The following is a 20,466-nucleotide window of genomic DNA, read 5'->3' on the forward strand; positions in this document are numbered from 1 at the left end:
AATAAATGGTTCTAAAGCCTCAAAAAAGAACTGCTTTCTGTTTTATATCTGCAATAATATTTACTACCTCAGAACCTTCTGGTGTAGGGGATTTGGCCCTCCTTTCAGGATCCCTTTTCCGGAGACAAGTTTTATCAGGGTGACTCTTATAAGGTTCTCTGGAGGAACTGCTTGACAAACGAATCTTCCGATCAGCTTCCAGACGCTTGTTTCTTTCAGATCTTTGATACTCCTCGTTTTTATACTCTGTGACTGACTTTCCTTTTGTACTAACTATTCTTTTGTTATTGCTAACTGATGAACTCAATGGCTTAGAAACCAACTGTCTGGAATGAACAGAAGGCTTTTGTCGCTTGGTGTCAGTAGATTCCATTCGGTCACTTTTCCTTTTTGATCCTGAAAAACGCAATTTAAAAACAGATATGAAAAAGGTATTTGGGTATTCCACGTATTTCATCAAAAACAAACAGACACTACATATCAGAGGGGAAAAGCCTTGTTTATTTAAAATAGCTTCTAAAATATTTTTACTCCAAAGTTAATCATAAAGAAAACATAGGTTTCAGACCTCGGAATAAATTCATCTATCTGAGTTGTTTCACACATTTGAAAAGTAACGGATTACTCTTATTCATATGGAATTAGGTACCAAAGTTTATGATCCTGTTTTTGGTATCAACTGCCTCAAGAAACAAACACAAAGGCAAAGTCACTTTCTTAAGAAATTAAAGTCTCTACACTGTTATTTTAACAAAAATACTAGAAATCTTACATACCCTTTTTCTCATTTTTATCTTGTTCGCTCTCTGGATTATACAGTTCATCGTCCTGCTCCGGTACTTCTGTCAAAATATCATCTAATACATTAAGTTCTCCATCTGAAAGAAAATTAAAAATAGGGAAAAATCATTGCAATTAAGCATTTATTTGTGAGTACTTATTATGTTGAGGCTGCACAAGTATAAGCACATAACAACCCTCAAGCAGCTTTTATTTCAGAATCAAGACATAACGATAATTCCTATAAAACCACACAATGTAAAGGGCTCTGCTCTATAAAGCCAGGAGTACCCCCAATAAGATATAAAAGGATATACTGGGGTACAGAAACAAAATGTGAGAACTTCTATTTATCAAGGATTGTGTACTCTCCATGAGATACTGACCATCAAGAGAAAAAGTGGCAGACTCCAGTGTAACCAAGTAGTCAAAGTTAACATCATCAACAGAAGTTCAAATCAACGTCAGAATAGAACTATTCTGTGATATTCCTATGAAAAATGCAAAATCTGAATCTACACCTGAGGAAACAGCAAACAAACCCAAGCTAAAGGGTATCCAAAAATGTAAATGTCATGAAATCTGAACACTAAGGAGTACACCAGATTAAAGGAGGCTACAGTGACATGAATAACTGAATACAGACAGCACTTGATCTGAAACATAACTGGGAAAACTAGTGAATTCTAATCGGTCTGTATATAATAGTATCAATGTTAATTTCCTGACTTTGATAGCATGTACTATAGGTAAGTAGAAGAAGAATCATGCCTTCAAATGACAAGTGGTTCAGGAAAAAAGTGTGTCTCCATGCATGTATCCACATATCTATACTGAGAGCACACGAGAGGGAGAGAGCGAATATGAATGAGAAAGACGAATGTGGTAAAATGTTAACATCTGTGGAACGCAGTTGAAAAGTAAATTTTTTGTACTATTCTTACAGCTATTGTTTGTCTGAAGTAATGTTAAGATAAATTTAAAAGAAAAAAATTATTGATGTGCTACACAATCAAAATTTTTGAGACTGCTAGTATGGAGTATAAAATTGTAACTTGTTCGGACAAGGAGACTATTGACTATAACTGATCATGGCAACTTAGAACTCTTTTGTCATCCCATGCTCACCTTCACCCTGTCCAACAGGACAAAATAAATCTTAAACATACAGGTAAATGTTTAGTGCTTTGAACTGATTTTTTATTAATATACTAAAGCTAATGGTAAACATTTTCAAAACTAAGTATTACAGTATCAAAAATGTCTTTCCAAATTTAAGGTGTGGCAAAGAGAAGTATAAAGTCATGAAACTGATGAGACAAAAAGCAAAGACCATTCAAAGTATAACAAGGCTCATTAACAGGTTTGACGGGATTCAAATCTCTGCGAGAGGTGGTGACAGAAATCAATGACCGAAGATATATAAAACCGTTAATGTAGGCATTTAGGTAACCTAGGATACAGAAAAGGTAACACTTTCCTTGTATTTGGAGTCAGACACAGTTGCTATTTAAAAACATCTGAAAAATTACAGGTCCTGAATGGCATAGCAACTGATTTCCTTAGATGGTAACAATGTTTATCTGTACTTTACCGTTTTTCTAAAATGAATATATACTATATGATTTTTTATTTTTGTTTAGTCTTTTAATTGCTACTTGAAATCAAGGTATGCCAACCAGAAAGGTTTCTCTCATCTTCTGGATTAGGTTTCAACTAAGGAGGAAATTCTCTCAAGATCTGAATGGTAGCAAACAATTTTAGACTGTGTATTACAAATAAAAAATGAAAACATGTAATTCAATAGAAAAAAGTAAAAGTTTTGCAGATACCTAATTCTTCTTAGGTAAAAGCTCTCTAGTCAGTACAAAAATGGGTCTCAACAGATCTTGACAATACATTTGCAGAAACAAAAAGAAAAATTGTAAACTATCACATCAACACAGGAAGTAAATACTGCGCTTTACACGTCTTTTCATGAAATTAGTTCTTAACTAGAAATATCTACCCAAAAGCTTGAACATTCACATGAAATTGCATATCTCACATGTGCTAAATTCTGAACAGAATGAAAAAAACTGTGCAGTTTAATTTAAATCCATTTAAATTTCAGACATGCCTAAATCATGGTTTCCCTATATTTTTTAAAGAGCATTATTGTTTTAAAAACCTTTCAACAAATAATTATCATTCAAATTCAGAGTTAGTTGCAGTTGCAGAAAGCATCTATGCATTTTTAAGACAACAAAAATTAACCAATGCTTACTTTTTTAAACACTATCAGTTTCATACATACGTACGTATCATATGACATGTATAGGGTATGTTTTAAAATCCATTACTTTACAGATAAAGAAACAGAATCCCAGAAGTTGAAGTGGACCAAATTTACTCGTCTAGAAACAGATGGATGTGAGTCTAGAGTTCTGGCTTTCTAAATCTGGGGTTAAATTAGAAGAGGAACAGTAAAAGCACCTTTACACAAAGTACGAGGAAACAACGAAAATGCAAATTATGAATAGGCAGTACATGCGAGATTAGTTTCAAGTAAGTGCACTAGAAGGCTCTGTATTGCCAATATTACTACATCTTTAATTTAAAACCAACCATAACACCCTCAAATGGTCTACACGGTTTTATCTGTATTATAATACATGATACATTAGTATCAAGTACATAGTTAGATCAATAATCTAACTATGGTTTTATCACAATATTGACAAACTAAGACCTTCAGGACAAAGTCAACCCACAGCCTCTTTTGACTCACAAGAAATAAAAGGTTTCTGCATTTTTAAGGTTATGCTTTAAAAAAAAAAAAAAAGACAAAAACCTTAGATGGCCAACATAAAGCCTAAGATATTATTCACTATATGACCCTTTATAAAAACTTTACCAACCCTTAATATAAATGACATTTTAGGTTACTTTTTTCCATCACCGAAATCATTTATTTACTGAAATAAGGTACACAGAAAAAGAGATTTGGATTTGAAGAAAATCTAGCTTATCACTTAAAAGCTAAGTATCTTTGGGAAAATCCCAGTCTGAGCTCCAGTTTCTTCACCTCTGATAAGAGACATTTTGAATAAAATATCAGTGTTTGGGAAAGGGAGCAGAGGGGCAATTATTTGAATCCCCTGATGAGTTTTCAACCTATAAGCCTTCGCCTATCTCTATTCTAATAAACCTTGCCTGCCACAACTGTTTGTTAATGATCAGGGGATATAATATACAAAATCTGGTCCAAAACACAAAGCAAAATCTTTTTTCAGTAAGACAAATATATACATGTTCTGATTACCTCTTGTTGTATGTAACATACCGCCCCAAAACTTGGTGTTTTAAAAGAATACAATCATTTATTATTGCCTTGATTCTGGAGTTCAACTAGGTTCTCTCAAATGACCGCATTTCTGGATGGTGGCTAGGGCCAGAATCATCTGAAGGCTTGCTCATTCACCTGTCTGCTTGGCAGCTAGGCTGGGAAGACTCAAAACAGCTGTGCCTTCTAGGGCGTTTCTTTCTGCGGTCACTCTTCATCATGACAGCTTCAGAGGAGGCGGACCTCTTACATGGTGGTTTGGGGCTCTAAAGATGTACAGCTCTCAACAGGGAAAAGGGCCAGGGGAAGCTGAGCAACATCGCCACAACATTTTATTCAGAGGCAATCACAAACGTCTACCCAAGGTTCAAAGTGGAGAACAGAGACTCTATCTACTGCTGGGAGAAGTACTGAATACTTGGTAAATGATTTCAAAACTACCATCTATTTAGTTTTGTTTAAACTTAAGGGTTTTAATTATAAATATGTGGTGTATTTTTAAAACCCCAAATCCGGGTTTTAAAAGATGAAAGTTCATAGTATTGGGTTATAAAGCTAACTTAAACTACTACTTCTGACCTCTACTTTCATTGCCTAGAAAAAGTACACTTTGTATATATTTTAATTTGCTTTTTCATATTAGAATGAATTAGTCATAAATGTAAGATTATTTTCACATTTTCAGAAGCTACTGCTGTTAAGAGACCCATTATCACTGGCATATCCTTTCTGGAAATAACTGTGAGATAAAGTAACATCCACAAGTTCTCTAAGGTAACTTTCTTTAAATTACCTTAATAAATGTTTCAAGTCACTCTCCTGAAATTTAACATTATTATTCTGTATAGAAACACGTACATATTCAATTATTTCATAGTATTTTGGCAGCAGCAACCCAACCTAAGAATATTCACGGTTCAATGAACAAAGGTTAGCGAACGGCAGGTTAAGAAGAGTTCTCTTGCAGTGTGTTCTTTACCTCCCAAAGGTCTATTTGGTTTTTTTTTTGAGGGTTTCAATCTCCTTGTTAAAGTACTCATTCTGCTCATCTAGTTGTTTTTTCAATTCCTGAAATTGTTGATATGATTCGTTCCGGATCTCACTGAGTTTTTTCAGAAGTACCATCCTGAATTCTCTTGTCATTTAAGTCACATAAAAATAATACAGTATTTCTATGGTAAAACACTTCACATTACATTTTTCTGGTAAGTCCACATAAAGAGCTATACAGTCTTTTAAAAAATCATTTTTAAAAATTTAAAAACTGAGTTTAAAGTGCCACAATAAAATGAAATGAATTTTTTCACATGTCAGTACAATGAATTAGGTCAAGCAAAAGATAAAATGCCTCATTAGTATTTCTATTTATAGCTAAAATTCAAATCCATCCTAAAGTTATACACTAATAACCTGTAAGATGAACCTAGCTCTTAAATGCTTTGTTTTCGAAAACTAAAGGTTTAATGTAAAAATCCAAACATTAATTTTTTAAAGGACTATTTGATCATTAGAGACCCAGATTCTCACCTGAAAATTATCAGCTGGAGCAGTCCCTAAGAGTCTTCTGTTAAGACAAAGAGAAGGAAATACATGCTAAGGTTTTGCATGTCGAAATCTGGGTTTATGCCTGGTAAATAAATCAGTGTTTTTACTAATATTGCCTTAATGTGGATCATGCCTGCTCTTTTATTTTTTTTTTAACCTAACACTCAGCATCACCTATTACATTAAAAAAGTATTTTATCTGACTCTAGTATATATATATATAAGCCTGCAACTCCTGAATTACACTGATGTTAAATAATTGCAAATAAACTGAAGTTTCAGTTCAATAAACACTAAGGCACAGAGACACAAAACTCCAGTTTTAGTATATATACTTTGTGAAAAAGTAGGAATGCTTAACGCGGACAATCCTACTCAACTCCAGTGGATTAACTGCCTGGAGAGAACACACGCACCATGGAGTCAAATCTTCCAAATTTTCAAAAGGATCCCCAAATTCAGATTTTTATTTGGAATCGTCTGACTTCTAAATGTGGCCTCAATTAAAAACAAAACAAAGAAGGCTGCTGCTAGCTTGAGTCCTCTAAGTGCAGTTATCTGTGAAAGTTTTGCATTCAAAATATATGATATATATGGACTCCATTATGATCACTTGTGCAAACTAGTACGATCTGTTTATCTCAATCTTATTAGCAAACTGAATTTTGCAATAAAGGTACAGATTCAAGGATTTAAGAGGCAAAACGAGGAAATGAAAAGAATCAATTTTTTTTTTTTTCAAAAATTCACAAGATGTGAGAAATAGTAACAAGGCTTCTGTTTTCTTGCTTGTTTGGGGTGATTTCTGTTTTAGATAAATATGAGAACTTAAAAACCTAACTGGCTTTCAAAGTAGGTTAACCTTTAGAAGGTTATGTCACAAGAATTGTAAAATGAAGCCCAAAGAATAAAGTGACTTGACGAAAATCTCACAACTCTGAATCTAAATGTAGTGCTCTTTCCACTAAACGAGAATTAAATCTTAATCTGGAAGGTCCTGGCCCAGGAAGGCCATAAACCTTACCTCCCGGAATTCAGTGTAGAAAATTAACCTTTATCTGAGATACGATTTTTTGTAACCCCAGAAGCTTCTGGGTCAGAAGATACAAAGTACTATTTATTTCAGGGTCAAGCATCAGACTAAGTTCCAGAGTTAGTATATAATGAAAACTGGGCTGTTTATACACTATGCATTTTGTTTTCCAACACAGGGCACCAGAATACATTATACTTTTTAATTTGTTTAATATAGTTTGAGTTTGGCAATGGAACAAGACTTCCTGGATCCCTGAGCCCCTTACATTTTACATTGGACCAGTCTCAGTTACTTTTTTGTTACTCAAAATGAAGTGTAAAGACTAGGATTTCCCATCCTATGCAAATCTCGTGCATTCCAAAAAGCATACAACTGAAATCTAAGGAGAGCATTTTTAATTTTTAACTTTTGATTCTATTTCTATTATGGGTAAAATAAATAAGTTGGAATATCAAATAATCTATACTTTATAGAGCCCTAGGGTGGACCAAGAAAGTCAACCTTATCCTAAGGACTTAACTACAGTGAGGGTCACAGTTTGTATATACATATGTGTATACGTAACTGTGAGAACATATTTACATGTACTTGCTTGTGTGTGTGTGCGTACATATATAATTTAAACTGCAAAATCACTGAACAATGATAGCAAATGTCACATAACTCGTCAGTTATTAATGAATTCCAACCATGGGCTAATGATTTACAACCTTGCTTATCATTTATGCAAGACACTGAGACAAAATTACTACACACCAGGAACCTAGTGAACAAGACATATACTCCTGGCCCTCATGGAGCTTCCAGTTTGGTAATATAAAACACACATTAATTATGAAAATGGTTATTCATTATCCACATCTTGAACACATTCAACTTTTACAACTATTCCTTGGAGACTTTATAAGAGCTTAGGAAGTTAAATTCATACACGGTGTTTATAATATAAATGTGTATTTCCTCATTTAGAAAAATGTCATTTAATATTAGTTAACAGCACTAATATTCCAACATCTTCCAAATCTACACTTTGGAAGAAAAATCACCACAGGAATCAGAGAAAGCTGGCAATCTGACTAGTTTTTTATACACACACACACACACACACACACACACACACACACACACACACACGCACTTCAGCTCCTAGGTATGGGTACTACGGAAACTTTATAAAACAAACTGTTTATCACACAAATAATGTACAAAGCCCAATAATCGAAGGACTCTTGACCAAAACTGTTTTAACTGTTCTGTGATTAATAGCAAATTTCTGCCATTTAAACTTATCTTATCAAAATCTTACACCATTTATGAAATCATTTAAAAGGGACCTAAGTTTTGTGACATGTCTAAGATTCTTACAGGACTTATCACCATAATTTCCTAATGTTTCACAGAAGATAACTGATGACAGTAAGTAGTCAGCTTCCCACTTTTGCTTGCTCAAATATGAGAAGAGTCAAGTATTGATTCTACTTCTGGCTAATTATTCTAGCTACGTAACATACATAACAATGATCAAGTAAGTAAGTGAGACACCCTGGGCCTCAGTTTCCGTATTTGCAACTTGGGTCATTCCAGAACTCTTCCCATTCCAAAATTAAACAGTAATCCAGTAAGTTTGCATTTGATAGCTTTCCAAGTCAACTAGAGATAATCTTTGATGTTAACTATAAAGATAAAGACTTATAGCAGAAGTTTTAAAATAAAGTTCTATCATGGAAATTAAGTTTTAAAAAATTACACAAAAGCGAGGCCTTCAAAAGCTAAACAATTTACTGTAACTACTGCTAAAAGTAGACATTATTACTTGCCAAATTATAAAGTTTATGTATTTGGACTGCATTTTCATCAGTAAATCCATTTCCAAAACAAAATATTTAAATCCTCACCCACTTTTTTCCCTCAACGTACATTACTGTGTTTACCACTGGCTTAAAACTACGTTCATTTGAACAGACAATGAATTCTTCAGAGTACTGAATTTTACTCAATTTATATTTGTTTCATTTCACCCACTACAACCACCACGCATTCCCATACATGCAGCTCACAAATTACACTCTGACACAATCAGATGTTGACTGAATTATTGATCAAAATAATCTAGTTTAATAACTGATTTTACTACTAATTAAAAGCAGTTTTCTTTATTCACTAACACCATACAATGCTATTTTCACATTCCTTCTGGATTTCTCAAAAAAGTGGAGATGACGATTTTTTTAGGATTCATTTAAGGAAGGAAAATTAAACTACTATAACTTAATCATTGAGCTGCTTTAAAATAGGAGCAATACGTTAAAGATATTCCACCCACTCTCCTTCCCAAGCTTGTCCCTACCCTTGAGCAGTTTACTGAAACGTGAATACGGTTCTTTCTCGAAAAAAGAAAAATTTAAAAGGCACAGGCCTAATGCGACGACTCTAGAGCCCATCTAACAAATTCCCACTCCAAATTAGAAACACAGAAGAGTAGATCTGTGAAATACAGGGCAGCTGCTCTGTCATATTTTTATCAACTATAACTTTTCCCAAATTATCATGCTAATCTTAGGATCATAAAAGAATTTAAGACAACATCTAATCTATATACCACTCCCCACACCTGCACGGACCTAGGATCTACATTAACATCTCTAGGGCCTGGAAGGTCGGTATTTCAAAAGACATTACATTGTGACACCGTCAGGTCTTCCTATACTTCCCTTTAATTTTTATTTCTCCAACTCTCTATATAGTATACTTATCTGCTCGTTTGTACCCTCTGGAAGCTACGCAAAATGTGTTTCTATTAAAATAGTAGCCAGATTTTTTCTCAGGCCTAAATCATATAATTACCTTTTCAAACATCATGTTTTCCGCAATAAGAATTCGAGGAACCCAAATGGCAATTCTTGCCAGTCTGCCTATTTAACAGGAACAGCCAGGAATTACTTTAAGATATTTCTCGCGAATAATAAACCATCTATACAATTTTTAAACTATGCTCACTTACTAGACTATCAGCTTTGATCAGACATTAAGATTCAAAATATCGCCTAACAGAAAAGGCTGGTCTGGAAATACGCATTGCATCCGCATAATCCTATCAAGAAATAAACCTAAGAGCCTGCAACTCAGAAGGCCTTCTTTCAGCCGCGCCCAGAACAGCTAAACGGAAAGTGAAGAGAATTAGGTTCAAAAAAAACAAAAAACAAAAAACAAAAAACGTAGGCGTGATGAAGTGTTAGGTCATTCGGAGACCGAGAACGAAAGGGCAGGCCTGGTCTCTTCCATGAGTCTCGGCGGGAGGGACCAGCTCCGCGCGGCGCTGGCTAACCTCCCCAACCCCCACCCCGCAACGAAGAACCGCGGTTTCACCGACCCACTCCCGAGCCCCGCCTCCGCCCGTCACCTTTCTCCGCACTAACCTTTCTCCTCTCGGCTGTCGGCCGCCATTGCTCCTCTCCTGTTTCCGAGGCTGCTGCCGCCGCCGCTGCCGCCGCTTCGACGCAACTCGAGCAGGAGCCCCAGCCGCGGCAGCACCAGCAAGGGCACGTCCGTCCGTCCGTCCGCCGGGCTGCGCGATTCGCACCTTGGCTTCTACCACTCACCTTTCTCGACTCGCCCTATTCTCCCCGCTTCTTCCCTTTTTCCCTTCCCTCCTCGCACTCCAGCCTCCGGAGGCCTTCCCGTTGGGACTTGGGGACGGGAGGGGGTATAGGGAGGACAGGGAAACAGATGGCAACGACGGGCGGCGCTAAAATGGAGCCTGCTTCCTGCGTGAAACAATCCCGTTCCCGAAATGCCCTGCGCTGTTTACGCTTCTTTCCTCCCTGGTAACGTCACAGTGCGGAGAGAGGCGGAGAAGCGAAACGGGCAAGGGAAACGTGACGTAACGTCAGCACGTCGACCCGCCCCTGCTGCGCGGACGTCCCTGGAATAACTCTCCAGTTAGGGGGTTGTCCGCGTTAAATATGCGCAGTCAGCGGTACTAATTGCGTTTAGGTGATTTCTCTGAACCGTCTGTTGGCGGACCATCTAGCCTCAGGGCAAAGATTCTTCCTGTCGCTCCGCGGGAGTCTTGATTAAGTTCTGAGTATTGGAGACTTATTTAGGACAAGTCTGGGCTGGTCCTTTTGCTGCCACCACTTTCTTGACTATGGGTACCAGGAGTGCTTTCTTAGCTGGTGTCCCAAGGTTACTCAGAGGCAGCTCAGGCAGGATACAAAGAACTCACCTGTCACAAAAGCCTACTAGTTTTGTTTCTAATTGAGGAAAGGAATTGTATTTTAATATAGCTGCGTATTTCGTGTAAAAATAAATTCAATTTAAACATTTATTGAGGCTCTCATTTATTAAACGGACTGTTGAGAAATGGGAACTACAGAAGGGACTAAATATTACTTAACCATATAATACATAAAAGCTTCAAAGAAACTTTGAATTCATTGTCCAAAGAATGGAAATGTAAGTTTGTTTCACTACTCCATAACTGAGTTTACAAAGAAAAGATGATTTGAAGGAAAAAAGGTAATATTGTTACATAAAAACAAACAAATGGGGTGTTTGGAGAAAGACAGTCTAGTGTGTCTTTGTAACAAATAGACCAAAATGAAGGCAGTGGAAAGATTTTAAGCAGTGGAAAAGCAGAAATAGAGACTTGTCTAGAGCCAACTAGAGGGTTTGCAGGAAAAAGGACAATTTAGTAAATACAGAACTCAGCTATGTTCAGATGCTTAGGCATCAAGGATGAACAGGACAATGCGTCTACCTTTTAAGAAAATTTTAGTATAGTATTAAGGAAGAGATAAATCAACAGGAATTATTGTGTAAGAATACTAGCTAGAAATGGGGTGTTATTTACTGTGTGCCAGATACTGTTCTGAACACTTGACCTACACAATCTGATTTCACCTTCCAAAAACCCAAATAATATTACTAGCTTTATTTTACATAAAGAGAATGCAAATATGAAATTAAGTGTGCAAGGTCAGAAGTAGTAGTAAGTAACATGGCTCAAATCCAAGCAATTTGGCTCCAGCCCCCACACACTTAACAGTACTCACTACTTCATGTAGAGTAAGCTCAGGATGTTATTAGAAACCTTAGGGACATGTCACTCAGACTGGGGAACTGCTACAGAATAGAGTCAAGGAAAGCTTTCTGGAGAAGGGAAATAAAGTCTAGCTGAGAACTAAAGGGCTATTAACTTAAGTGAAGGGGAGAAAGGGCATGGGTGGTGGACAAGGTGATTTTCATATAAGAAAGATCCTGTGTGGTGGTGACAAATTTGCCCATAGTTCAATTCAGACTGATATTCAATGGTTAGACAAGAATAGACTCATCAGTAAAGTATTATATAGTGTTCTACTCATTTATAATTCAATCAGTATTTATTAAATTTCTATTCGGTCCTAAATATTGTTAAAGGCTCTGGGGTTAAAAAAGGTGTGTGTGTGTGTGTGTGTGTGTAATCTGGTTTTGCTCTTCAAACAGTTTGAGTTTACCTTCTACTTAGGGAGATAAGTCATAAGTAAACAAATTAAAATCATGACAAATTCTATGAACGAATAGGAGGCTATTGTGGGGGTGGGAGTGCTTCTTATGTCTAAAAACTAGTGAAGTCTCTATGATGAGATGAGGTTGAGACTGATACCAATTAAAAGGTGGAGGTAAGAGTCATTCTAACAGAGACTAGCATATACAAAGCTCTGAAGGAAAGAGGTGTTGGTGTGGTGAAAGGTCTAAGGAGAGTACCAATGATCTGGAGCCCAGAAAATGAGTGAGAGGGCAAGTACCTGAGATAATGTTTGAGGGATCCAGCCTAAAACAAAAGCAGTGCAAGATCTACAGAAAGACAGGATTTCAAGATCGAGCCCACTGGAAAGTGGGAATGGAAAACATCTTGTACTTTTCACGGATCCACACCTGTAAAATGTAAAACCAAGCCTACACAATTTTAAAGTGACCAGCACTCCTCAGAAGAAGACAATAAAAGCTAGAGTCTCTGAAATATATTTTCACAACATTCAATATTAATCAGACCAGTGTCAGGTCATATAGCAGTTTGCAAACTAGTGCTTGCTGACCTAAGATTTTCCTTGAACTAGCAGTATTTATGTGATTTTATTGCAGTGTAATGCCCTTAATCAGGGCATGCCCTTTCCATTGAGATTTGACCTTCACTACCCCTCTTAATTGCCTTACCCCTAGACAACATTACTGATTGAAATATATATACCAAGTGTGTGAATTCAGGGGGGAAAAATAGGTAGTTGGATTCTGTTGCCCTGGGAAGGTTATTTAGAGTGAGAAGTAAAACTTAGTCCAGAGTCTTAAAGAATGTCATTGTGGGGAATGTAAATGTACAATATGGTTCTAGAACATCTTGTTATACCAGAAAGCAGTGATCAGAGAATGCTAGGGTCCTATTAAAACGACTCACAGTTGCTAACTAAAGTGGCTCCTATTGGCCAAATATGAAATATTTTGAGCTCCTGTAAATGTAAAACTGCATTGGATAGAACTGTGAGATAATAAATTTCTATTATTTTAAGCCACCCAGTTTTCAGTACTTTGCTATAGAAACCCTAAGAAATTAATACTATGTCTCTTATTTGAATACCAATTTGAATACATACATACACAGACATATTTATACACATATCTATATCAGCAAGCTTTGAACAATGAGTAAATGATGATTTTCACAGAATTGCTGTGAATTTTCTTAGTTGTAATTAGTTATATTTAAAAAAAGAATGTTTATAATTTCATAATACTAAAATATTTGCCAATGAAATGATACAGAATCTGGGATTTTAATAAATACTATTAGAGGACAGTGGGATATGAGTGAGAGTTATACATAAAATAAGTCTTGCCCATGAGTTGAAACTGGGTGATACACATATAAATAGACATACTATCCTCTCTACTTTTTTTTTTTTAATATTTAAGACTTTTTAAAATGATTTTAGTTGAATGATACACCTGAAACTTACTGGATTTCATTAACCAATGCCAACATAATAAAAATAAATTTTTTTAAAAAAAGTAGAGCAAGAGAAACTAGCCAAGAAAATTGAAGAGATATCAAAATATTTTTCTTATTCCATATTTATCCTACCAGTACTAAGAAGTAATTAAAAATAAGCTTTAATGTAAATAAAATCCTATATTTAATCTTTGTTATTAAAATAATGTTATGTAAAAAAAGAGTACAGCTATTTAAAAATGTGCTTTCCTTATGTTAATAAAAAGGGAAAGTTGGAGTTATAAGGGATTGAACTCTAGATTTGTTGAACACTGCTTTATTCAAGTAAATGATTGAGTATGATAAAGAGCACAGATTTGCAGTAACAATGAGCTAGCCAGTATAAATTCTGGCTCTACCACTCACTAACATGAGGCCTTAGAGAAATTAACCTCTAATCTTTAGTGTCTTTAATAAATGAAATTTTAGAAATTAAATTCAAAGTGTTACTATAATGTTTAAAAGAATTAGCAAAAGGTAGCTAAGTGTTCAATAAGCTGGAGTTCCTATTATTTTTATTATTTCTGTAGTTCAGGAAAGATAGATTGTTCTACTAATTATTGTTGGTAAAATTAACCAGAAAGTGTAGTACTAAATGACTCTAAATAAATTTTTGGCTTATTTATGGATGCGGATAATTTCCTGAGTAAAGATAGGGAAATGAAAAAAGTACAGCCAAAAATTATTTTCAGACCTCAGGGATCATCACAATATTTTAAAAATACAACACAGCTTCTGAAGGGGAATTTTCTTTTTAAACTGATGGTGGTGAATTATAAATTGAGATAAACAATTAAGGTGTCAATAAAAAGTGTCTGGAGGCATCCGTGTGCAGAGAAGAACTATGAAAGAAAGGATTGGCATATTTCAGCTACTATTAGGTTGATATCAGAGCAAACAAAGCTAGGAAAAGAGCAGTGGTAGAGAACTTTGGAAATCTAGCCCTTCTAGGGGGAGACCTAATCAATACCTTATAATGCCCCTAATGTCCAGCTGACGCACCAGAAAAGAATAAGAATAAAGTCTAATCATGACCTACTCAAAGACTAAAACCAGCAAGATCCACAGGGAAAACAAAATTCAAAAGTCTTGCATGTTAAGTTTAAGAAACAATTTGGGCTTTTCACAAATTTACACCTACGAAACAAATGTCCAATCTACACAAGTTCAAGGTGATCTCACGAGCCAGAACTGCCTCGCTAAGTGGTTCTGAAATTCCTGCCCCATAGAAACTGTGAGAGGTAATAAATATTTAAAGTTGTTTTTGAGTCGCTAAATATTGGGGGTGGTTTGTTACACAGCAATAGATAATTAATATACAATGTCATATGTAAAAATCAATTGTACTTCATTTTGTTTTTAGGCAAGGCAACCCTTGGTTGACCTCACAGATTGCAAGGACCTTGTCAGCTAACAATCCCTTATTTTTTTACTTTTTACACCTACAGCAACTGGTTTTCACAGGTGGTCTCCCATCCAAGTACTAACTAGGCCCAACCCTGCTTCCAAGACCAGATTGGATTGGGTTTGTTCAGGCTAGCATGGCTGTAGACCAATTGTGCGTCTAAATATAGGAACAACATTTAAAAATATTTACAATATAGCATTAAAAACAAAATACTTAAGAATACTGAAAACTATAAAACAATGTTGAGAATAATCAAAGAAGATCTAAATAGACACTCACCATGCTTTGAGGACTCAATATTAATGTCAATTCTCCCTAAACTGATCTACAGATTCAAAGCAATTCCAATTAAAATCACAATAGGTTTTATTATAGAAATTGACGAAATAAATTTAAGTTCGTGGGGAAATGAAAAGGACCTTGGATAGCCGAAACAATTTTGGAAAACAAGAACAATTTGGGAGTACTAGCACTATCTGATTTCAAGACTTATTATAAAGCTATAGTAAACAAGATAGTGTTGTACTTAGTAAAATAAAACAAATAAATAAATCAATCAAGTGTGACAAATTTGTCCTCAGGCATGAAAGACAACATTAATTGCATAGATAATTTGTGTTATATTCACAAGCGATATGTACTACAGCATTAAAAATGAACTAAAGCTACCTGTATCAACATGGTTTAGAATACATGATGTTAAGTGAAAAAAAGAGCTTTCAGATTTTCAGACTGCTATGTATGGTATGATGCTGTTATTTAAATATTAAAAACACACAAAATATATTACTTTAGGGATACAGAAATTATGTACAAAAAAATACAAATTACATTATAAACAAGAAATTGTCTTTAAAATTGTGTTTACTTCTGGTAAGAGAGGAAGTAATAGAACTTAGAATACAAAGAGGACTTCAATTTTCATCAGATATGCTGTTTTTATTTAGAGACAAAAAAGACCTGAAATGTATGGCAAAGTAATAATATTAGGGAGTATATGAGGATTACATTACTGTCTTCAATGTCTTTGAAATTATTTTTAAAGTTGTACATGAAAAATATTAGCCTAATTTCAAAGTAAAACTCATTATTGTATAATACAATTGTATTTAAAATAGTTGGTCAAACCAATAAAAAAATTAACCCTCTCATAGTCTTTGTCTCTTGGCCTTCTTCACGTGGGGTATTCTTTCTGCTTATTCTAAAGATCTTGATTTAGACTTAAGAGAATTTCCTGACCTAGTATGTGTGGGTGAGAGGAGAACACAAGATAGGACTATGTTATCTTTTATTAAGATGCTTATCTGGACCTCCAGATACATAAAGCCTAGCTTGCCGCAGAGGAGAGATTATTGCATGATGTGACTGCTGTCTCTCCCATGAGCTAGACCCAGGTCAGAACAGAAGTTGCTTCCCACAAACTGCCTTTAGAGACTGTCTGATCATAATTGATGTTCATTCTGACATAAATCAGCACCTGGGCCCTGCCTCCAGCCTTTGTTCTGGAAAAGCATGTAATTTTCCATACCTGGTAACATTCTAGTACTAACATACCAGTACCTGTGACAATTCCCTTTTTTTTTTCCTATATATAATTCTTTGGCACCTGTAAAGTGACAGGGAGTATATCCATCTTGTCTTGTGGCCACCAAAGACATGTCTTGTATGTAACTTTCCCTTAATAAACTCTGCTAATTTACAGACTTGAGTGGCCTACCTCTTTCTTCAGTCTTTCCATGCTCTCCACTAACAGAGGTAGATTTTTAATCTTGAGGCTTTTCCCTGGATCTGTGTGTATTAACATCTGCCTTCACATTCCAGCCTCCCTTCTATTTATTGCTTGCCTGAGTTCCACTGTAAGTTAATGTGTAAGTTAAAGTGTTTGGACCTGATTTGCTTTTCTTGACACTGTATTCTTTCCCATCTTCACCTATGTCTGTCATGAGGTCTTTTTGTAAAATAACATCCAAAGTGGTCTACCATAATAACAGAAAACAATATTATCAGGAGAGGCACAAACTTTAAGTTGCACATTGAATAAGTTCTGGGAAGCTAATTTGCAGCATGGTGACTATAGTTCATAGCACCATATTACATCTTTGAAATTTGCTCAGAGTAAATCTTTTTGTTGTTCTTTACTTTTTTGTTTATTATTTTTTTTGTTTTTTTGAAAGTAAATCTTAAGTATTCTCATCACATTAAGAAAATGGTAACTATATGACATGTAGATGTGCGCATTAACTTGCTCATAGTAATCATTTTGCCATGTATGCAGTATATTACATTGTATACCTTAAGTATATATAATTTTTATTTGTCAACAGAGCTGGGGAAAAAAGTAAGAAAAATAAAGGAGTAAGACTGTTTGTACTGTAGTGGCTCCACTGTGAAGAACATCTCTCTGTCAAGGACCTAGGCTGCTCAAAGGAAAAGAGAGGCCAAATGATGTAAAACCCTGAGGTGGAGAGAGGAAGGCTGGAAAATAGAGTCTGAAGGAAAACTTTAGAGAAGGGAACTTCCTGAACCCAACTAAAATAGATTTATAAAGACTTAAAGAAGCCTTGATGAAAATCATTAAAAATATTTAAATGTGTGCCATTGACACTGAAAAGACATAGGTTTGAATTGTACAGGTCCACTTAGATGTGGATTTTTTTTTTTCAATAAATATCTGTATTATTTTCAGTCCATGGTTGGGAGTCTGTGGATATAGACTGTATACATTGTTCTACATTATTTTATGTAAAAAACTTGAGCACTTGATAATTTTGGTATCTACAGGGATCTTGAAACCACCCCCCCACAGATACCAAGAAACAACTAAATTTTGGTGTGGAGTCAAAAGTTATATACACATTTTCAACCTTGAGTGGGGGTGGGGTAGTCAGTGCACCAACCTTCACACTGTTCAAAGGTTAACTGTATATCACAGTAAACACTGCTGAACTATTGAGTGTGATACCCCAGGGTCCTTGGTGTAATACTAAGTTCCTGCCTGCACCATTTAGCTTATTACGTGGTCTTAAAATAACTAATATTTGACTAGTCATTTATTAGCCATTTTGTTATCCCAATGAAGTAGGAGAATTAAATAGGCTATCATTCAGGAAAGCAGTTGCTGCCATATTATAGGAAGAGAATACCTTCCCACAGCCTTGAAACAGTCACCTGGTCACTCACTGGGTAACAGTCATAGCCTTCTATGACTGACCTGAAAACTACAAGCCATGTCAGCTTCAGCTCCCAGAGTGCTCAAACTCAAGAATTCATTGAGGAAGGAGCCAGAGTTAAGGAAGGAGGATGGGAGATGTGGAAGAGCTGGTGAGATATTGACAATGCTTAGTCTTTTTTTGTAGAGAATGATACTAAAAATCTGTTGACAGGTCTATCTGTCTGAAACTTGTCTCCTTTAATTAAAGAATCAATGTAAGGCCCAGCCCAGAGATGGGAGTCATCCAAATATTGACAGGTTCTTAAAGACTCTCCAAACTAGTGTTACTTTGTACTTTTTGCATCTTCTGAAAAACATTCTTCTGGTCTCTGAAGTAGAATCAGTTACTAGTCCTTTATCCTTTATTCATCCTTTTCTTTCTAATTCCATTGCCACTGCTCCTACTTGTTTGCCTCCTAACTAGTTGATTGACTTCCTACTTGATCCAGGTTATCAGGCCTAAAAATATCAGAATATTCTTCTTAAAATAGTTCAGTTGTGTTACTCACCTATTGAATATATATATATATATATATGTAACTCTTTGGCCTTCCAGATAAAAAATCAAGCCTTAAAAAGATTTTCTACATTTGGTTCCACCTAACTTTTTATTCTTATCTCCCACTTATACTCAATCAAATGACCTTGTAGAATTGTTTATCTTTCTGTTCTCTGCTAATACACTGCATTATTATTTATATTTACAAATTTGCTTATGCTACTTCTCCTGCCTAGAATCTCCTTTCTTCTGTTTCTCATTAATTGCTATTTTCCTTAAATAGTCTATGCCATGTGCTCACAGTTCCTTTTGAGCTGTACTGTAGATATGACCCATGTTTCTTATATTTTCTGGCTACTCTGGCTATAGCTGAATGGATTAGAGTAAGACTTCTGTCTCAGAAACCTATGCCCTGGCTTACAATGAGAGCTTTGTTCAGCAGGAATACATTGTTTTGGATGGTTAGTAGCCTACCAAATTAGATCCCTTCTCTTGTGGGTGAGTCAATAAACAGTAAGGTAGGCAGAAATGGAAAAAAAAAAACCAGAAAGAAGCTAGAGGTCATGAATAATAATAATAATAATAATAATAATAATAATAAGTCATGGGGTCAAGAGCATACCTCATAACTTAAAGGGTAGCTGAAGTAAAAAAATGGATCAAAGCTAACTCATCATAATGACATATCGATTCTAGGAGAAGTAACTGAGTAATTCCCACTTCTAAGAGGTATTTGTTAGAGAAGCTATTAAGTCAGCAAAATTCTGTGAACCAGTCGGAACTATTTCTGTATCCTAAATTATCTTCTAGCTGTTTATTTATTTATTTATTTTGGTGTGGCATTCGCCTAAATGGCTATGAATTGCATACTTCATTGTTTCCTATAAGGAGTCTAACCTGCTTCCTGGCTATGAAGAAAAGTTTTTTCTACTTTTCTTTAACTAATTTTAACTTTAATCAATTTTCTTTAGGTATGTATACCCTGTATTAAATGTCAACTATTTATTTGCATATTTCTTTTTTTAAAGATAACACCTAGCCTGCTTCATGTGACTACTACCTGCTCTGTAGTCTCATGACACTTGCTGTCAGAGACTTTTCTCTTAGTGACTGCTTGAGTGCATGACTATGCAAACTGATTTCTGTCTATCCAAGCTCACATTCATCTCCTGGTGAGCAATATCATATCTTTAAAGCCACATTCCTAGTTTTTGAACCAAAATTGGGATACATATAATTAGAGGGCTGAAATGGTACAATTTCTTATAAAGTGTTTACGAGAAAAAAAATGGTGAAGAATTTTTAAAATCTTTTAAAAAAATTCTCCCTTAGTACTAAACAAGGTAATAGCTGTTCAATAAACATTTGTTGATGCAAACATAAAAACTAAACCAAAAATGTTTTTTTTGGATTAATGTTTGAGATTCTGACTTTGAATTCTAAATTAACTACAGGCTCATTATGTTGAGGCTATAAGAAATACATGGGTAAGGGTTTTATATATGTATGTGTGTTTGGGAGAGTTAGAAAAACTAGAGATGAAGGAAACAGATACATGGACAATAAGGTAGTAAGGTAACTATTCAATATTTACTGAGTAATTACTAAATGCCAAGTACCATGAAAAGTGCTTTAGGT

At 35.3% G+C, this 20,466-nt stretch overlaps 1 protein-coding gene across 4 annotated transcripts in view; it reads right to left on the bottom strand.

Moving 5' to 3' along the window:
- The window catches only part of YTHDC1 (YTH domain containing 1), a 32,151-nt gene extending 21,667 nt beyond the window's left edge, over nt 1–10,484 (bottom strand). For all 4 annotated transcript variants that reach the window (XM_016123368.2, XM_016123367.2, XM_016123366.2 and 1 more), the window contains exons 1-3: nt 10,103–10,484; nt 777–878; nt 68–396 (exon numbers count right to left, since the gene is read on the bottom strand). In XM_016123368.2, the coding sequence (XP_015978854.2) occupies nt 68–396; nt 777–878; nt 10,103–10,130 (459 nt within the window). In that variant the 5' untranslated portion in view covers nt 10,131–10,484. The remainder of the gene's footprint in view (nt 1–67; nt 397–776; nt 879–10,102) is intronic.
- Nucleotides 10,485–20,466: the final 9,982 nt, after the last annotated feature.

Source organism: Rousettus aegyptiacus, unplaced genomic scaffold (genome assembly GCF_014176215.1).
Source record: "Rousettus aegyptiacus isolate mRouAeg1 unplaced genomic scaffold, mRouAeg1.p scaffold_m13_p_10, whole genome shotgun sequence".
NCBI lineage: Eukaryota > Metazoa > Chordata > Mammalia > Chiroptera > Pteropodidae > Rousettus > Rousettus aegyptiacus.